General features: G+C 35.5%; 3 protein-coding genes across 3 annotated transcripts; 1 reads left to right on the forward strand and 2 right to left on the reverse strand.

The window, feature by feature from the left end:
- Positions 1-369: 369 nt before the first annotated feature.
- Positions 370-1,206, reverse strand: LOC115999229 (RING-H2 finger protein ATL52-like). Its single transcript, XM_031239067.1, has one exon. The coding sequence runs from the start codon at positions 1,114-1,116 to the stop codon at positions 541-543; it is 576 nt and encodes a 191-aa protein (XP_031094927.1). The 5' UTR covers positions 1,117-1,206; the 3' UTR covers positions 370-540.
- Positions 1,207-5,621: 4,415 nt separating this feature from the next.
- On the forward strand, positions 5,622-6,215 carry LOC115998867. Its single transcript, XM_031238528.1, has one exon. It carries the CDS (start codon positions 5,702-5,704, stop codon positions 6,071-6,073), a length of 372 nt encoding a protein of 123 aa, XP_031094388.1. The 5' UTR covers positions 5,622-5,701; the 3' UTR covers positions 6,074-6,215.
- Positions 6,216-6,336: 121 nt separating this feature from the next.
- Positions 6,337-9,601, reverse strand: LOC115998866 (replication protein A 70 kDa DNA-binding subunit A). Its single transcript, XM_031238526.1, has 2 exons — positions 9,147-9,601; positions 6,337-8,250 (listed from the first exon to the last, which is right to left on the reverse strand). Exons 1-2 carry the CDS (start codon positions 9,407-9,409, stop codon positions 6,606-6,608), a joined length of 1,908 nt encoding a protein of 635 aa, XP_031094386.1. The 5' UTR covers positions 9,410-9,601; the 3' UTR covers positions 6,337-6,605.
- Positions 9,602-12,509: the final 2,908 nt, after the last annotated feature.

Consider the following 12,509-nt stretch of genomic DNA (forward strand, 5'->3'; position numbering starts at 1 on the left):
AGTCTTCGATTTAAGGGATCGTTAAATCACTGTGATTTACAATTATGTCGGGTTAGGGGATGTGGAGCCCGCCTATGAGCAAAAGCGCCCATAGAATTTGAAGGGCGGCATACGCACTGCGAAATTTCAACTACGGGGTTGAATTATAGGACAGAAGGAGAGCGGCAGATGGTGACATTGATATAGTTCCATACCGACAAAACTGTAAGATAAGGTTAAGGGCAGCAGCAGGCCTAATTCATGATATAGACAGCTTGTTTATTGGATTCTCATTCTATGGGTGAAGATATCGAGTTAGTTGACCTAAGCAACTAGTTTAGTTGTTTAGATATTTTATAACCTCAACTAGCAGCAGTATCTCTTTTAAAATTTACCATTTGCTAACCCTTTCTTTGATTTGATATTATCCTCCAACTACACCAAACTCGAATGATTGGTCGGGTTCTGTACAAGAATGGTATCACTTTTTACTAATAAACCTAACAAAAACTAAAAAAAAAATAAAGTTGAAGAAGAAGAAAGTTTACAAATATGGTAAAATTAAACTATTGAAGAAGCATTGCCTGGGACTAATAATCCTTCCTGAGATGTATTCCCCTCTTGGGCTTGCTCGGCCGCCGTATTTTTGTGACGGCTAAGGACCGGCGCCTCAACCGGGGACCGGCAGAGGGGGCAGTCCATGTGCGAGTATAGCCACATGTCAATACAAGGAGCGTGAAAAGAGTGGTTACATTTGGGGAGTCGCCGGACCTCCTCGCCGTCCTCGAACGCCGACAAGCAGACAGCGCACTCGTTAACCTCGACTCCCTCCTTCTTGTACCGGAAGCTCGACACTCCTAGGCTGATATTGACGCTGCTGCTGCGGCGGCTGTCGGAGCTCCGGAAGCTGACGAAGCTGCTGGCGCCGTCGCCCATCCTGAGGCGCGTCCGGCGCCGGCTCTCGGCGCACCAGCGTATGATGAGGAGGTTGTAGAGCGCGAGAACGATGGCGGCGGTGCCGATGACGACGAGGCCGTAGTATAACATGGGGAGATTTGATGTGGAATGAGAAGAAGACGGTGGGGTAGTGGGAGGAGGAGGATGAGAAGTAGTAGAGTTGGTTGGTGAAGCTGCCATAGCCTTGATGAATATTGAATGATGAGTGATGACAAATATAATTTGTCACGTCAAAATGTTTATCATTTTAAGTTTGAAGTATCAATCTGCGCTATCCATATATGTATTATCTTATTGCTTCAAATTAAATTAATAATTAATAACTGAACAAAGATATTTTAAGTAAGTTTAGTCTTAAAAACCAGGTGGTTTACTGTGTATATATAAAGGTGTAAATTAAATGAGGGAAGTTACTAATTTTATTTGATAAATATTCAAATTTAGGGTGTGTTTGGTTGAGATGTTTAGCTATCAAGAATGTGTATTAAAGTCATTGTTATTGTTTGGTTGACAAGTTTTTAGAACACTACTATGAGTTTTGATTACCCCTTAATTGCAAAACCTATTCCGTAATAAAATAAGAGTTTCATAACCTTCATCCTCAATCTTCCTCAACTATTAATAATCATTTCCATTCCATCCTAATACCAAACATATAAAATACTTTCACCAAAACCCATTACTATTACCAAGTATTTGACACCCATCCGGTTCCGATTTCCATGTGCGAATCATACACACCCCTAATTTGATTATTGTTTAACTGAGTTCATGCTTGAGAAGTTTGAGTAATGAATTAAGTCGAATATAAGTATCTTAATACTCCACTAAAACAATTTGTTGTCTAATTTATTTTTTAATAATATAAGTATAATATTATAACTATATACACACACACACGTAATAATAAATTTTATTATAATATTTGATTGTAAAATATATATTATTATAATTTTTGTATACAAAGAGTAGACTTTTAGGTTTTTAGTATTTAGTTAAGTCAAGTTGAAGATTCAAGTTTTGACTACTTGAACTCGTTCTAACTCAATTACACCCTTAATATATAAATATGTTTGTGTGTGTGAGAGAGAGGGGGGAATAAAATTATTTTGTTATGTTTGCGTTGAATGTATCCTATTTAATCATTAAATGAATCTTTTTATTAGGTAGTAATAGAGCCAATTAATTTATGAATAGTTAATAAAAATCTTTGTCACGATGTCACGTTAAATAATTTTTTTAAGGAAAAAAGAAACATTTTTCGTATACTTAAGAACGGAGAAGAGAATAGAAGGAACACCTTTGCTTGATCCTTGGGTTAATGCGGACAAAAAGAAAGGCGACGGCGGTGATACCTGAGGAATAACCTCTTTTTCTTTATTTCTTTTTATTTTCTTTCATATATATTTTAAATTTTTAAAGTAAAATTGATCTTTGAGCCTGTCCAACTAAAATATAAAGGATAAAGGAATAAGAAGAAAAGGAAAATAACATATTAGGAATCTTTTTACGTGCAATACCAGTGCCGTAAAAAAACTTTTTCAAAAAAAAAAAAAACTATTTATTTTACGTATTTTTAGGCCAATGTTAGAAATAACATTACTTGTAAGTGAAAAACTTTAAAACTTGTACAACAAAAGAATAAAATAAAATATAAGTCTTAACATATTACAAAAGTGTCGAAAATCAAATCTTTAATAGGACTCTTGTAGTCTAACACTCCTAGACTTCTATACCTTGTATTATACTACATGTAGGCTTGCGACCGGAATTCCGGGCTATGGCGTCTTCCCTGGTCACCTCCGGCACACCGGTGACCATTGCTCAGCTTTCCGACCTTTTGCGTGCTCAGCAGTTCATTACCACTGACCCCACTCAGTATCGGAGTCTCGCGGGTGCCTTGCAGTATCTGACCGTGACGAGACCGGATCTCTCTTATGCTGTGAATCGTCTATGTCAGCACATGCACTCTCCTTTGGTTTCGCATTGGGTACTGTTAAAGAGGGTCTTGCGGTACGTTAAGGCTACTCATCAATTCGGTCTGCAGTTGCGCTCCTCCTTGCCATCTGTCTTGCATGGGTATTCTGATTCGGATTGGGCTGGTGATGTTCTTGATCGAAAATCTACCAGTGGTTTTGCGGTCTATCTTGGTGATAATCTCGTTTCATGGGTCTGTAGGAAGCAGCGGACTGTGGCTCGGTCTTCGACAGAGGCTGAATATAAGGGTCTTGCTGATGTCGCTGTTGAGGTGTCATGGATTGTCTCGTTGTTGGGCGAGATTGGGTTGTCGCTATCAGCTCCGCCCACCTTGTGGTGTGACAATCTAGGTGCTACATACCTTTGTGCCAATCCGGTGTTTCACGCGCGCACGAAGCATGTTGAGGTGGATTACCACTTTGTGCGAGATAAGGTTACTTCTGGTGTTCTCAAGGTCCATTTTGTCTCCACTCAGGATCAAGTTGCTGACATTTTTACCTAGCCACTGTCAGTTAAGCGGTTTGAGTTTCTCCGAGGCAAGCTGAATGTTGTGTGTTTGCCACCTTCAGCTTGAGGGGGTGTAATAGGACTCTTGTAATCTAACACTCCTAGACTTCTATACCTTGTATTATACTACATGTATTTAGGTATTCTCTGTACATTCATTATGCGATATTCAATACACGTACATTCATCATCTTAATCTTAATTTGGTGAAAAAGACAAAGTTTGTTGAGAGTAGGCATCAAATAGAACCGTTGGTTTGCCCCTTGAATTATTAGATTAATAATTGATTAAAGATTAATTATGTAAGTACGAAAGCATTGAAAATTATATCCTTGGCTGGCAAGACTCGAATAATTATACATTTTAACATTATTCAATTGTAACTACATAATGTAAAAATGGGCAAAGTATAGTACACAAGTTAAAATTATTTACCTCATATTTAAATTACTCAAATTCTTTTCCCTTGAATTAACAATTTTTCCTTTTTAAAGTCAATAAGTCATGCGAACAATTCATTTGTTGGTTCTTCCAACTATAGAATATAATTTGTTTTTGACAATGTTGTAAATTGTAAGTCTTCAAATTTCATTCATTCCCCCCTCCCCTTTTTTTTTTTTTTTTTTTTTTTTTTTTTTTTTTTTTTTTTTTTTTTTTTTTTNTTTTTTTTTTTTTAGTGTGTGTGCACACGAATATGTGTATTTTAAATGAGAATAATCCCATCCGGTAAAAAAGTAAGGACTAAACCCGCCGCTTATCAAATTTGTAAATGGTTAAAGGTTTTAGTTGTTTTTTTTTTTTTTTAAAAAAAGTTTTAGTTAAAAAAAATCAAATTTAGAATTATTACAAACTCTTAAGTTTACAATATTTTTAAACTAACCTACTATTTTTCTCTTTATTTTTCAACAACCTTCAACTTTGATCTACCATTAACTATGATAGTATATATAAAGAATAAGGGTCAAATATGTCACTTAACTACACACCAAAGTGCAATTAGGCCATCAAACTAAAAAAAAATAAAAAATACAATTGAGTCTTTAAACAACACATACTCATGCAATTTAACCCAAAATGACATGTTTACCTGAAATTGTACTGACGTGACGATTACCGATTTTAAAAATAATTTCTTAAATAATTCTTAAAAAAAAAAACAAAAACAAAAACCACCGACCGGAGACAAATCGTCTCCGGGTCGACTTCATCTCCATGGAGACGAAGGTCCACTTCATATCCAACCATGGAGACGAAGATACCTTCCACCTCCGGCCATGGAGATGAACCTTCGTCTCCATATCTAGGGAGACAAAGGGACCTTCGTCTCTTAGACATGGAGACGAAGTCGACCAGAGATGATTTGTCTCCGACGGCAATTTTTTTTACTACTTATTTTATTTAAAATTATTTTAAATAATTATTTTTAAAATCGGTAACCAATACGTCAGGTAAACATGTCATTTTGATTAAATTGCATGAATTTATGTTGTTCAGAGGTTTAATTGCATTTTTTTTTTGAGTTCGATGACCTAATTACAGTTTGGTGTGCAGTTGAGTGACCTATTTGAACCCTAATTTTTTTTTTTTTTTTGGGGTAAGAATTTGAACCTTAATTCTTAATTTCTTATTATAATGTTAATCCCTCCTAATTCCCCACCCCAACCAAGCGATACTGATTGAACTTAACCAATGAATAAAACAACGCATGACACAAACAACTGAAACAAGTCAGCAACGACGACTTCAATTTTTAAGTTTTCTCATATTTATACAAGTTGAGATGAAGTAATATAAATCTATTGGTTGAATAAAATTAATTATAGAAATCTAACCTAACTGTCCAAAGTGCAAGTCAGCATACGTTTACAAAGTTTTTCATATATTTCATCGTCTCTTGGTGGCCACCATAAGGCATAACGGTTTTTTTTTTTTTTTTTTGAAAACATAAGGCATAGCGAATTAATTACTCAATTTTTATATGTTGTATAATATATTTCGTGTGTGGAAGGCGGAAGGGGAGAGGCGGGGAGTTAATAAGAGATGCCGAAGTGGCAAAGAGATAAACCTTATCCACCATAGCCAATTGGAGAAGTTGCCACGTAGGATTGGAGATGGCAAGCTCCACGCATTCAACGCATTTTCCACCTCTCGTTGAGAATCCAACACAATCTCCTCCTATCAAAAACATTTCACACCATATACTCATCACATTCAGCAAATTGGAGTAGAACAAAGAAACTGCCTGCCCAGCATAGAGAGCTAAGCTACTGAAAGCAAAATAATGGCCTCTACCTGTGCGGTTTCCATGGCTATGCCATTGACCATTGCGGCCCCGAAGAAGCATGCAACTGCTGCTGCTGCCTTCTTGAAGCCGATGCCGATGCCGTTGAGGGAATCCAAGGCAGTTGGGGCGTCGAGACCAGCCGGGAAATTTGAAGTCAGGGCCTCGCTCAAAGAGAAGGCTGTGACTGGATTGACAGCAGCTGCATTGACTGCTGCCATGGTGATTCCAGATGTGGCTCAGGCTGCTGATGGTGTTACTCCGTCTCTCAAGAACTTCTTGCTCAGCATTGTTTCTGGAGGGGTTGTGCTCGGCGCCATTATTGGTGCTATTATTGGTGTCTCCAACTTTGATCCTGTCAAGAGAAGCTAAGAAACAATCCTCAGATGTAATTCTTACCTTTTCCTGCCCGTCTGTCTTGTGTCCGTCCTGATGATTTCTGCATCACCTATCATCTCTGTAGCTGTAATTTTCCAGACATGTGAATGCAATTCAAGATTTTATTTTCCCTGCACTCTACTTTTTCTATTGAAAAAAGAAGAAGACCAGAATGAAGCATTTATATGATAAACTGTGAGGAATATAGTTTACAATCTGAGTCTACTTTAATGGCAGTGCAAACAGAAAAATAAATGTAATGAGAATGTAAGAACTAATACATTCAATATTTAGAAAGAATATATGTTTCTGGATTACAATATCTCAAATATTTAAACTACGTTAGACATTTAAGCATGTCACAAATAACACACCTTACAGCGGTGGATAAAAAAGAACTCTCAGTTGAGTACATGAATTTTTGGTAGTACTTCTCAAGTGTAAATCATAAATGTGTTTCCTAAAATATAAAGCTTTTGCAAGAGGAATCTCCAATTTGCCTTCAATTATTATTGAAAGATGAAACTTACAGTAAATCTAGCAGATATCTACTTTCCCGAGAATGATCAACTCTCTCAGCCTTGACAACTGTAATCTTTACCCTTTGTTCATCACCATAGCTTTCCTCTTTGATTTTAAGTCTAAACAGAAACTGTGTGAAGATGCACTTTTTTATAATTTCGGAGAATCTGGTATCATCCTCCTCATCAAGCTTCATCATGTACAACTCCTTAGCTGAGCAACCCAAAAGCTCTTCCCCTGATTCCTGGAAGGCAGTTACCCACGTGAGCCCAGTATGATCCTGAATTTGACCTTGAATAAGGTACCTGTAATCACACTCCTCAAATTCTTGATTGCACCGGTCACATATCCATCTTGAATTTCCCGACTTAGTAACTTTTTTGTTACACTGTCTATCTCCAATCATCAAGGGGCACGCGGTGTAACAGAAGGTGTCAGTCTTGATGAAAGTCAACGTTGCCTTAACTGTAACCCAGTCTGGCTTATCTGACCTTCCTAGGCCTTCATCCTTTATCTGAGAGATAGTTTTACGTATCTCATTCTTTGAAATTGAAGGCATAAGTTCCCTAGATATAGAATGTGAAGCTACATCTTTTCCTCCTTGGTCAAACCATTGCCTAAGACCGAAAGCCTCAGGAAAATCTGGATTTATGAAAAGCTGAGTTGCAGAGATTGTTCCTATAGACTTTCCACTGAAATCATTTACTTTTCCGGCTTTGACTGCTAAAACAGGGAAGAAACCAGAGTCTACCATTTCCTGCAGTTGTTGCCCCTCTCTGTTACAGAAATCTCCCCAAAGTGTCAATTCCACACTCCTACCAGATTGATCCTTCAGATTCAGGATTCTTCTTTGAGTCTCCATTCCATTCTTGCGCAGGATGGGAACAGAAGGATTCACACTTATTACAATTCCAATTACATCTAGTATGGAATTGTTTTCAACACTCTCAATTTCACTAATAGGCCTAAAAGAGAACTGTTGTCTAGGTATTGAAGGGTCTTCATCTGGACATTGGTCCACCGTTGAAGATGTTTCCAACAGTATCTCCCACTCATTCTTGAGATGGTTAAAGTTCTTCTGTGCAGGTTTTAAGCTGCCTTTTGATATCATGTAAACTTTCCCAACTTCAATTTTATCATAAAACCGGTCAAGAACAGCATTGAAGCAGGTTACACGTATTTCTCCACCTTCAGAATCAAGGAGATCAAATGAGAAAACTTTTCCATCTCCCCTAGCATTGTTGTAGCGACGGATATCACCTTTTGCAGTCACCCTAGCCTTAATAGCCCACCGACCCTGATAGGGATTCAAAGCAGCAATAGGAATGATGCGTGCTGGTGCTTCATTTTTCATGATTGCCCCATGACCTTTATAGTTTGGAGGTGGTTGGTATGCTGGTTGAATGATTGGGCGGTTGCTCTGAAAATTATTGGCAACACTTTGGGAGCTCAAACTGTTGCTATTGGCAAAGCTTGTTTGCCTGGAACTTTGAGCAGCCATATTGCTATTCCCGTTGAACAATGCAGGCCCAGAAGTTCTGTTGGGAGTTGGTTTCTGATTTCCTAAATCAGTTTCTAAATGTGATTGTGGATTCCCAATTGTTTCACAGTCTGGTATGATAGTTTCCATATTGAGAATGACAACAATCCTGCATCAAGGTGAGGTTATGGTTATGTTTCAAGAAGTAAGAGTAAATATAGAAAAATAACTTGAATGTAACAAACAGTTTTTAAATTCTCAGACTAACTGATACAAAATTAAAGAATTTTTAGCAATTTAATCTCCTCTTATGCTTTGGTAATCAAGTAGCTGAACTATCAACACTTTGATAATGAGAAAGTATTTTAAATCTCAAATCAATATTAGAAATCAAAATCAGGATTAAATAACAGCATCATTCAGCAGTAATAGCTGTTAAAATACACAATTGCATTGCTGCAGAAAGCCAGAAACAAACTTTACACACAAGTCTATGGGGCAAAAAATCAAAATCATTAAGATTACGTCATTAGAAAAAGGCTTCTACAAGTCATAAACAACAAATCAGTGGAAGAATTTGCAGTATCATCACACATTCAATTCTTCAGTCTGCTGACTAGAACAGCATAGTTTCAACCTTCTCTTCCAGGTATCATCACCATATTGTAATACTATTATTACTATTTAGGTGAGGGATGATTTTTTCTGCACATTCACAGTGAGTAAAATCACTGCAAAAATCCATCAATTTATAACATATACTCACATGACAATCAAATATATATACATATATTCATGTGAAAAACATAGGATGTGCACCGTATCTGTCACAGCAATGTGAGAATATTTACAGACACACACAAACAAAAATAGGCACATATGCAATTCAATAATATTATTAATCAAAATAGCTAATAAATATTCCATAACCAAACACCTTTAGTAGACTCGTAAATTTTGATTTTCTTCTACGGAACCGTGACGATAATTCAAGCGGAAATTCATATAGTTTAGAAATGAAATTCTAGCATCGAAGGTATTCATTGATAGAAATGAGAGTCATACTTGCGATTTTGAACATTGCTGCAGATGTAATCGATCAACTGGACAACGGAACCGGTGCGGACGCGGCCAGTTTTCACTCGGTCATTGAGCTGAGTAGCGAGCATCGCGTGCTGAGTATAGACCGAATCGGAGAGCAGGAGGCGGTAACGCTCCTGCGTGCTGCCAATGAGCTTGATATCCAAAACCTGGACCAGCGGCTTCGAGTTGACGTCGCCGGCGTTGATAGCCTGGATCGCATTCGCCGTTAAATTCACCGGCGGCATTTGGAAATTGGAACCCTAAGGTGACGTGTACGTAATTCGAGAATTCTGAAGACTTCCGAGAGGTGAACTTTTTGGAAAGTTTAGAGGGCAGTTGATTACCAAAAATGGGTTTAGTCTCTGGATTGGGTATTTATAGAGGAGATGGATGACGAAATGGCGGGGGTGCAACTGTCTCTTCGTAACCACTAACCAGGCAGTTGGAACTTGGAAGACGATTTTCTTTTGTTTCCTTTTTTTATTTCAAACGGAAGCCCAGATGAGATTGGACTTGGACCTATTTAAATCACTACTGCGAATCATGGGCTTTGGCCCAAATTCTTAAGTCTAGTCTTTTAGAAATTTAGGCTGCGTTTGAGTTTGTTACCATCGCCCCTTTGCCAAATTATTCTGTGGACTCGGGTCATCTTGAATTTTTAATGTTTACAATTTACATATTAAATGTTTATAATTTATCTTTTAAAAATTTATAATTTATATACTTCTCCTCTTCATAATTTATATACTACGAGCACACAATGTTAACATATAAAATTTATATGTTTTGATTTAAAAACACAATTTATATTCTATAAATTTACAATTTCAATACTAAAAATACACAATTTAAGATCACGATCCACCTTGCATCTTTTTTGATATTTTTTCGAGTTGGAGCTCCTGAATTGGGGACTCAACCTTTTGGGAAGAATTATATTGCAGCAATGAAATTAATATCTTAGGTTGGCCCTTTCTAAGGTTTTGTTTGGGCTTCAATAGAAATTTAAGCGGCACAGACTTTGTCCACTAGCCCAATCATTAAAAAAAAACATGTAATTCATTTTTAATGAAAATATTTAGTACGAAGTATATATTAAAAATAGACATGTATATTAGTGATTTACTTTGTAATGTTGATCCTGTCTCACAGTTAAATGATTAATTGGATGTACTGTAATAATAATTAAAAAAAAAAGAAAAAAGAAAGAGGAAGGTAATACCTTGAACAAGAACTCATCATCTTATCACATTTGAAGTAGAATCAGAGTTACCAGACCAAATTATTTCTAACTTTTCTTCTCTTAGGATTGACTCAGGGAGGATTGTCAAACTACATTGATCCTGCGTTAATACTGAATTTAGTCTTGATTTTTCTCAATTTAGTTCTAAACGTCTTTTTGTGCTTAACTAGGTCATCGACTTCAATGATTTTTCCTAATAGAGTTCTCGTTTCTTAGAATCAATTACTAAATTAAGAAAACTCACTAAAGTCAATGACTAAATTGAGTTCTAACCACTATAATTGAGAATTAATTTAGGTAAAATCACTATAGTTGAAGGTTAAATTTTAATTCTTTCAATTTGCCTGTTGAGCCAGTTACTAATTTGTAAACACACCACTTGGATACCTATGTAGAAATTTTAAAATTAATTTTAAATATATATATTTAAAAAGGCCGAAGAAGAAGGATGGGGGAGGGTTTTTATTTTTAATTTATTTCAAATTATTTTAAAAATTTTCACATAGGCATAAAGGTGGGGGCATGGTAACCGGTTAGTAATTGGCTCAATGAGCAAATTGAAAGAATTGCATGAAATTAGTTAACTTAGAAATCAATTTACAATTTTTAAAATTGAGTGGTCTAATTGTATTTTTTTTTATTTACAGTTTGACGGTATATATATTTGAGCCTTATCCAGTTATCCCTATAATTTATTAAATCAATTTAAATTAATTAATTGAAATTCAATGAATGAAATTATGGAATGCCAAAAGAATGATATTATCATTGGCATGTAATGAGCAATTGCAGTATTTTTTCCTTACTTGTTGTTTCTTTAATTTCTTTATGTAGTTGAGATGTGTTGCGTGTGGATGCATTGTGATAAGATCAAAAGGCAAACATTTGGACCACAATATAATGCATCTCCCAAAAGTGCCAATTATTAGCACTTCTTTTGATTGGAGCTGAAAGATTTGAATAATTCTCAATTGCTTCTACAATATATATAATGGGAAAATAATATCATATCATATCAACAACCACATACAGACACGCATCACATGTTCTTTAGACCTATATATTATTTATTTGTTGCTTATACGAAGAACAAGAATCAAGGAATTCAAACATATACATTATTTGGTATGTATTGCAATGTCATTTTTTATTTGATAATATATTACATAAATAATATTTTTACACATGCACAAAATTTGCATACTAACATGCATGGCTTACTTTGATTATGTGTTTGGCCAGTTAATTTAAGTAAATAAAAAAAAATAAATGTTGCCCTGAAAAAGGTGGTCGAGTGGGTACGGGAGCATATATAACTTTCATCATTAAAGGTTATGAATTTGACTTTTCTCAACACCATCCCGATTGAATTAGAGTTGTATATGATCTTCATAGTACAAGCATTACATATGAAAAACAAAACAAAACAAACAAAAAACAAAAAAAAAAAAAACAAAAATTACATTGACTAATTTAATCACCATATAAAAAGGAAATAAATTTATATGAACAACATCATTCTTCATGATGCCGGCCACCATCTTTAGGTTTATTTTTCCTTGTAAGAACAACAATAATGTCAAATTTAAATATTTATTTTGATATAAAATAAATATTTATTAATGCATGCATTGCAATATTACCAAGTTACATATAAAGACAGAAAATACTCAGGGCCGGTCCAAAGGTTTTATAGGCCCTTGGGTGAAATTAAAAAAAAATGGCCCCTATATGAAGAATTCGTTTCTGGATGATTAATTTGTTTACTTCTTTTGTCTTTTTTTACTTCCGGATGAAAGTTTTTTTAGGCAACATTGTAAAAAAAAAAAAAAAAAGGGAAAAGGGTCAAATAGGCCCCTAAACTTTACACCAAAAGTCAATTAGGCACCTAAATTTTGAAAAGGGTCAATTAAACCCTTTTACATGTCAAATTGAGGCAATGAAGCCCAATAACCGATAAACGACCTGTAATAACAGGTCATTTAAGTTCCGGCGACATATTCCGGCGACCGGTGACAGCCTATTTGACCCTTTTCCCTAAAAAAATTTATTATAAAATCGATCTTAACAAAAAAAAAAAAAAAAAAAAAAAAAAAAAAAAA

Source organism: Ipomoea triloba, chromosome 12 (genome assembly GCF_003576645.1).
Source record: "Ipomoea triloba cultivar NCNSP0323 chromosome 12, ASM357664v1".
Lineage (NCBI taxonomy): Eukaryota > Viridiplantae > Streptophyta > Magnoliopsida > Solanales > Convolvulaceae > Ipomoea > Ipomoea triloba.

Excerpts from the sequence above, each read along its gene's own strand:
- LOC115999229 (XM_031239067.1), bottom strand. The coding sequence starts at position 1,116 with ATGGCAGCTTCACCAACCAACTCTACTACTTCTCATCCTCCTCCTCCC.
- LOC115998867 (XM_031238528.1), top strand. The coding sequence starts at position 5,702 with ATGGCCTCTACCTGTGCGGTTTCCATGGCTATGCCATTGACCATTGCG.
- LOC115998866 (XM_031238526.1), bottom strand. The coding sequence starts at position 9,409 with ATGCCGCCGGTGAATTTAACGGCGAATGCGATCCAGGCTATCAACGCC. Across the intron at positions 8,251-9,146 it reads AGCAATGTTCAAAATCGCAA|GATTGTTGTCATTCTCAATA; the intron begins GTATGACTCTCA and ends ACCTTGATGCAG.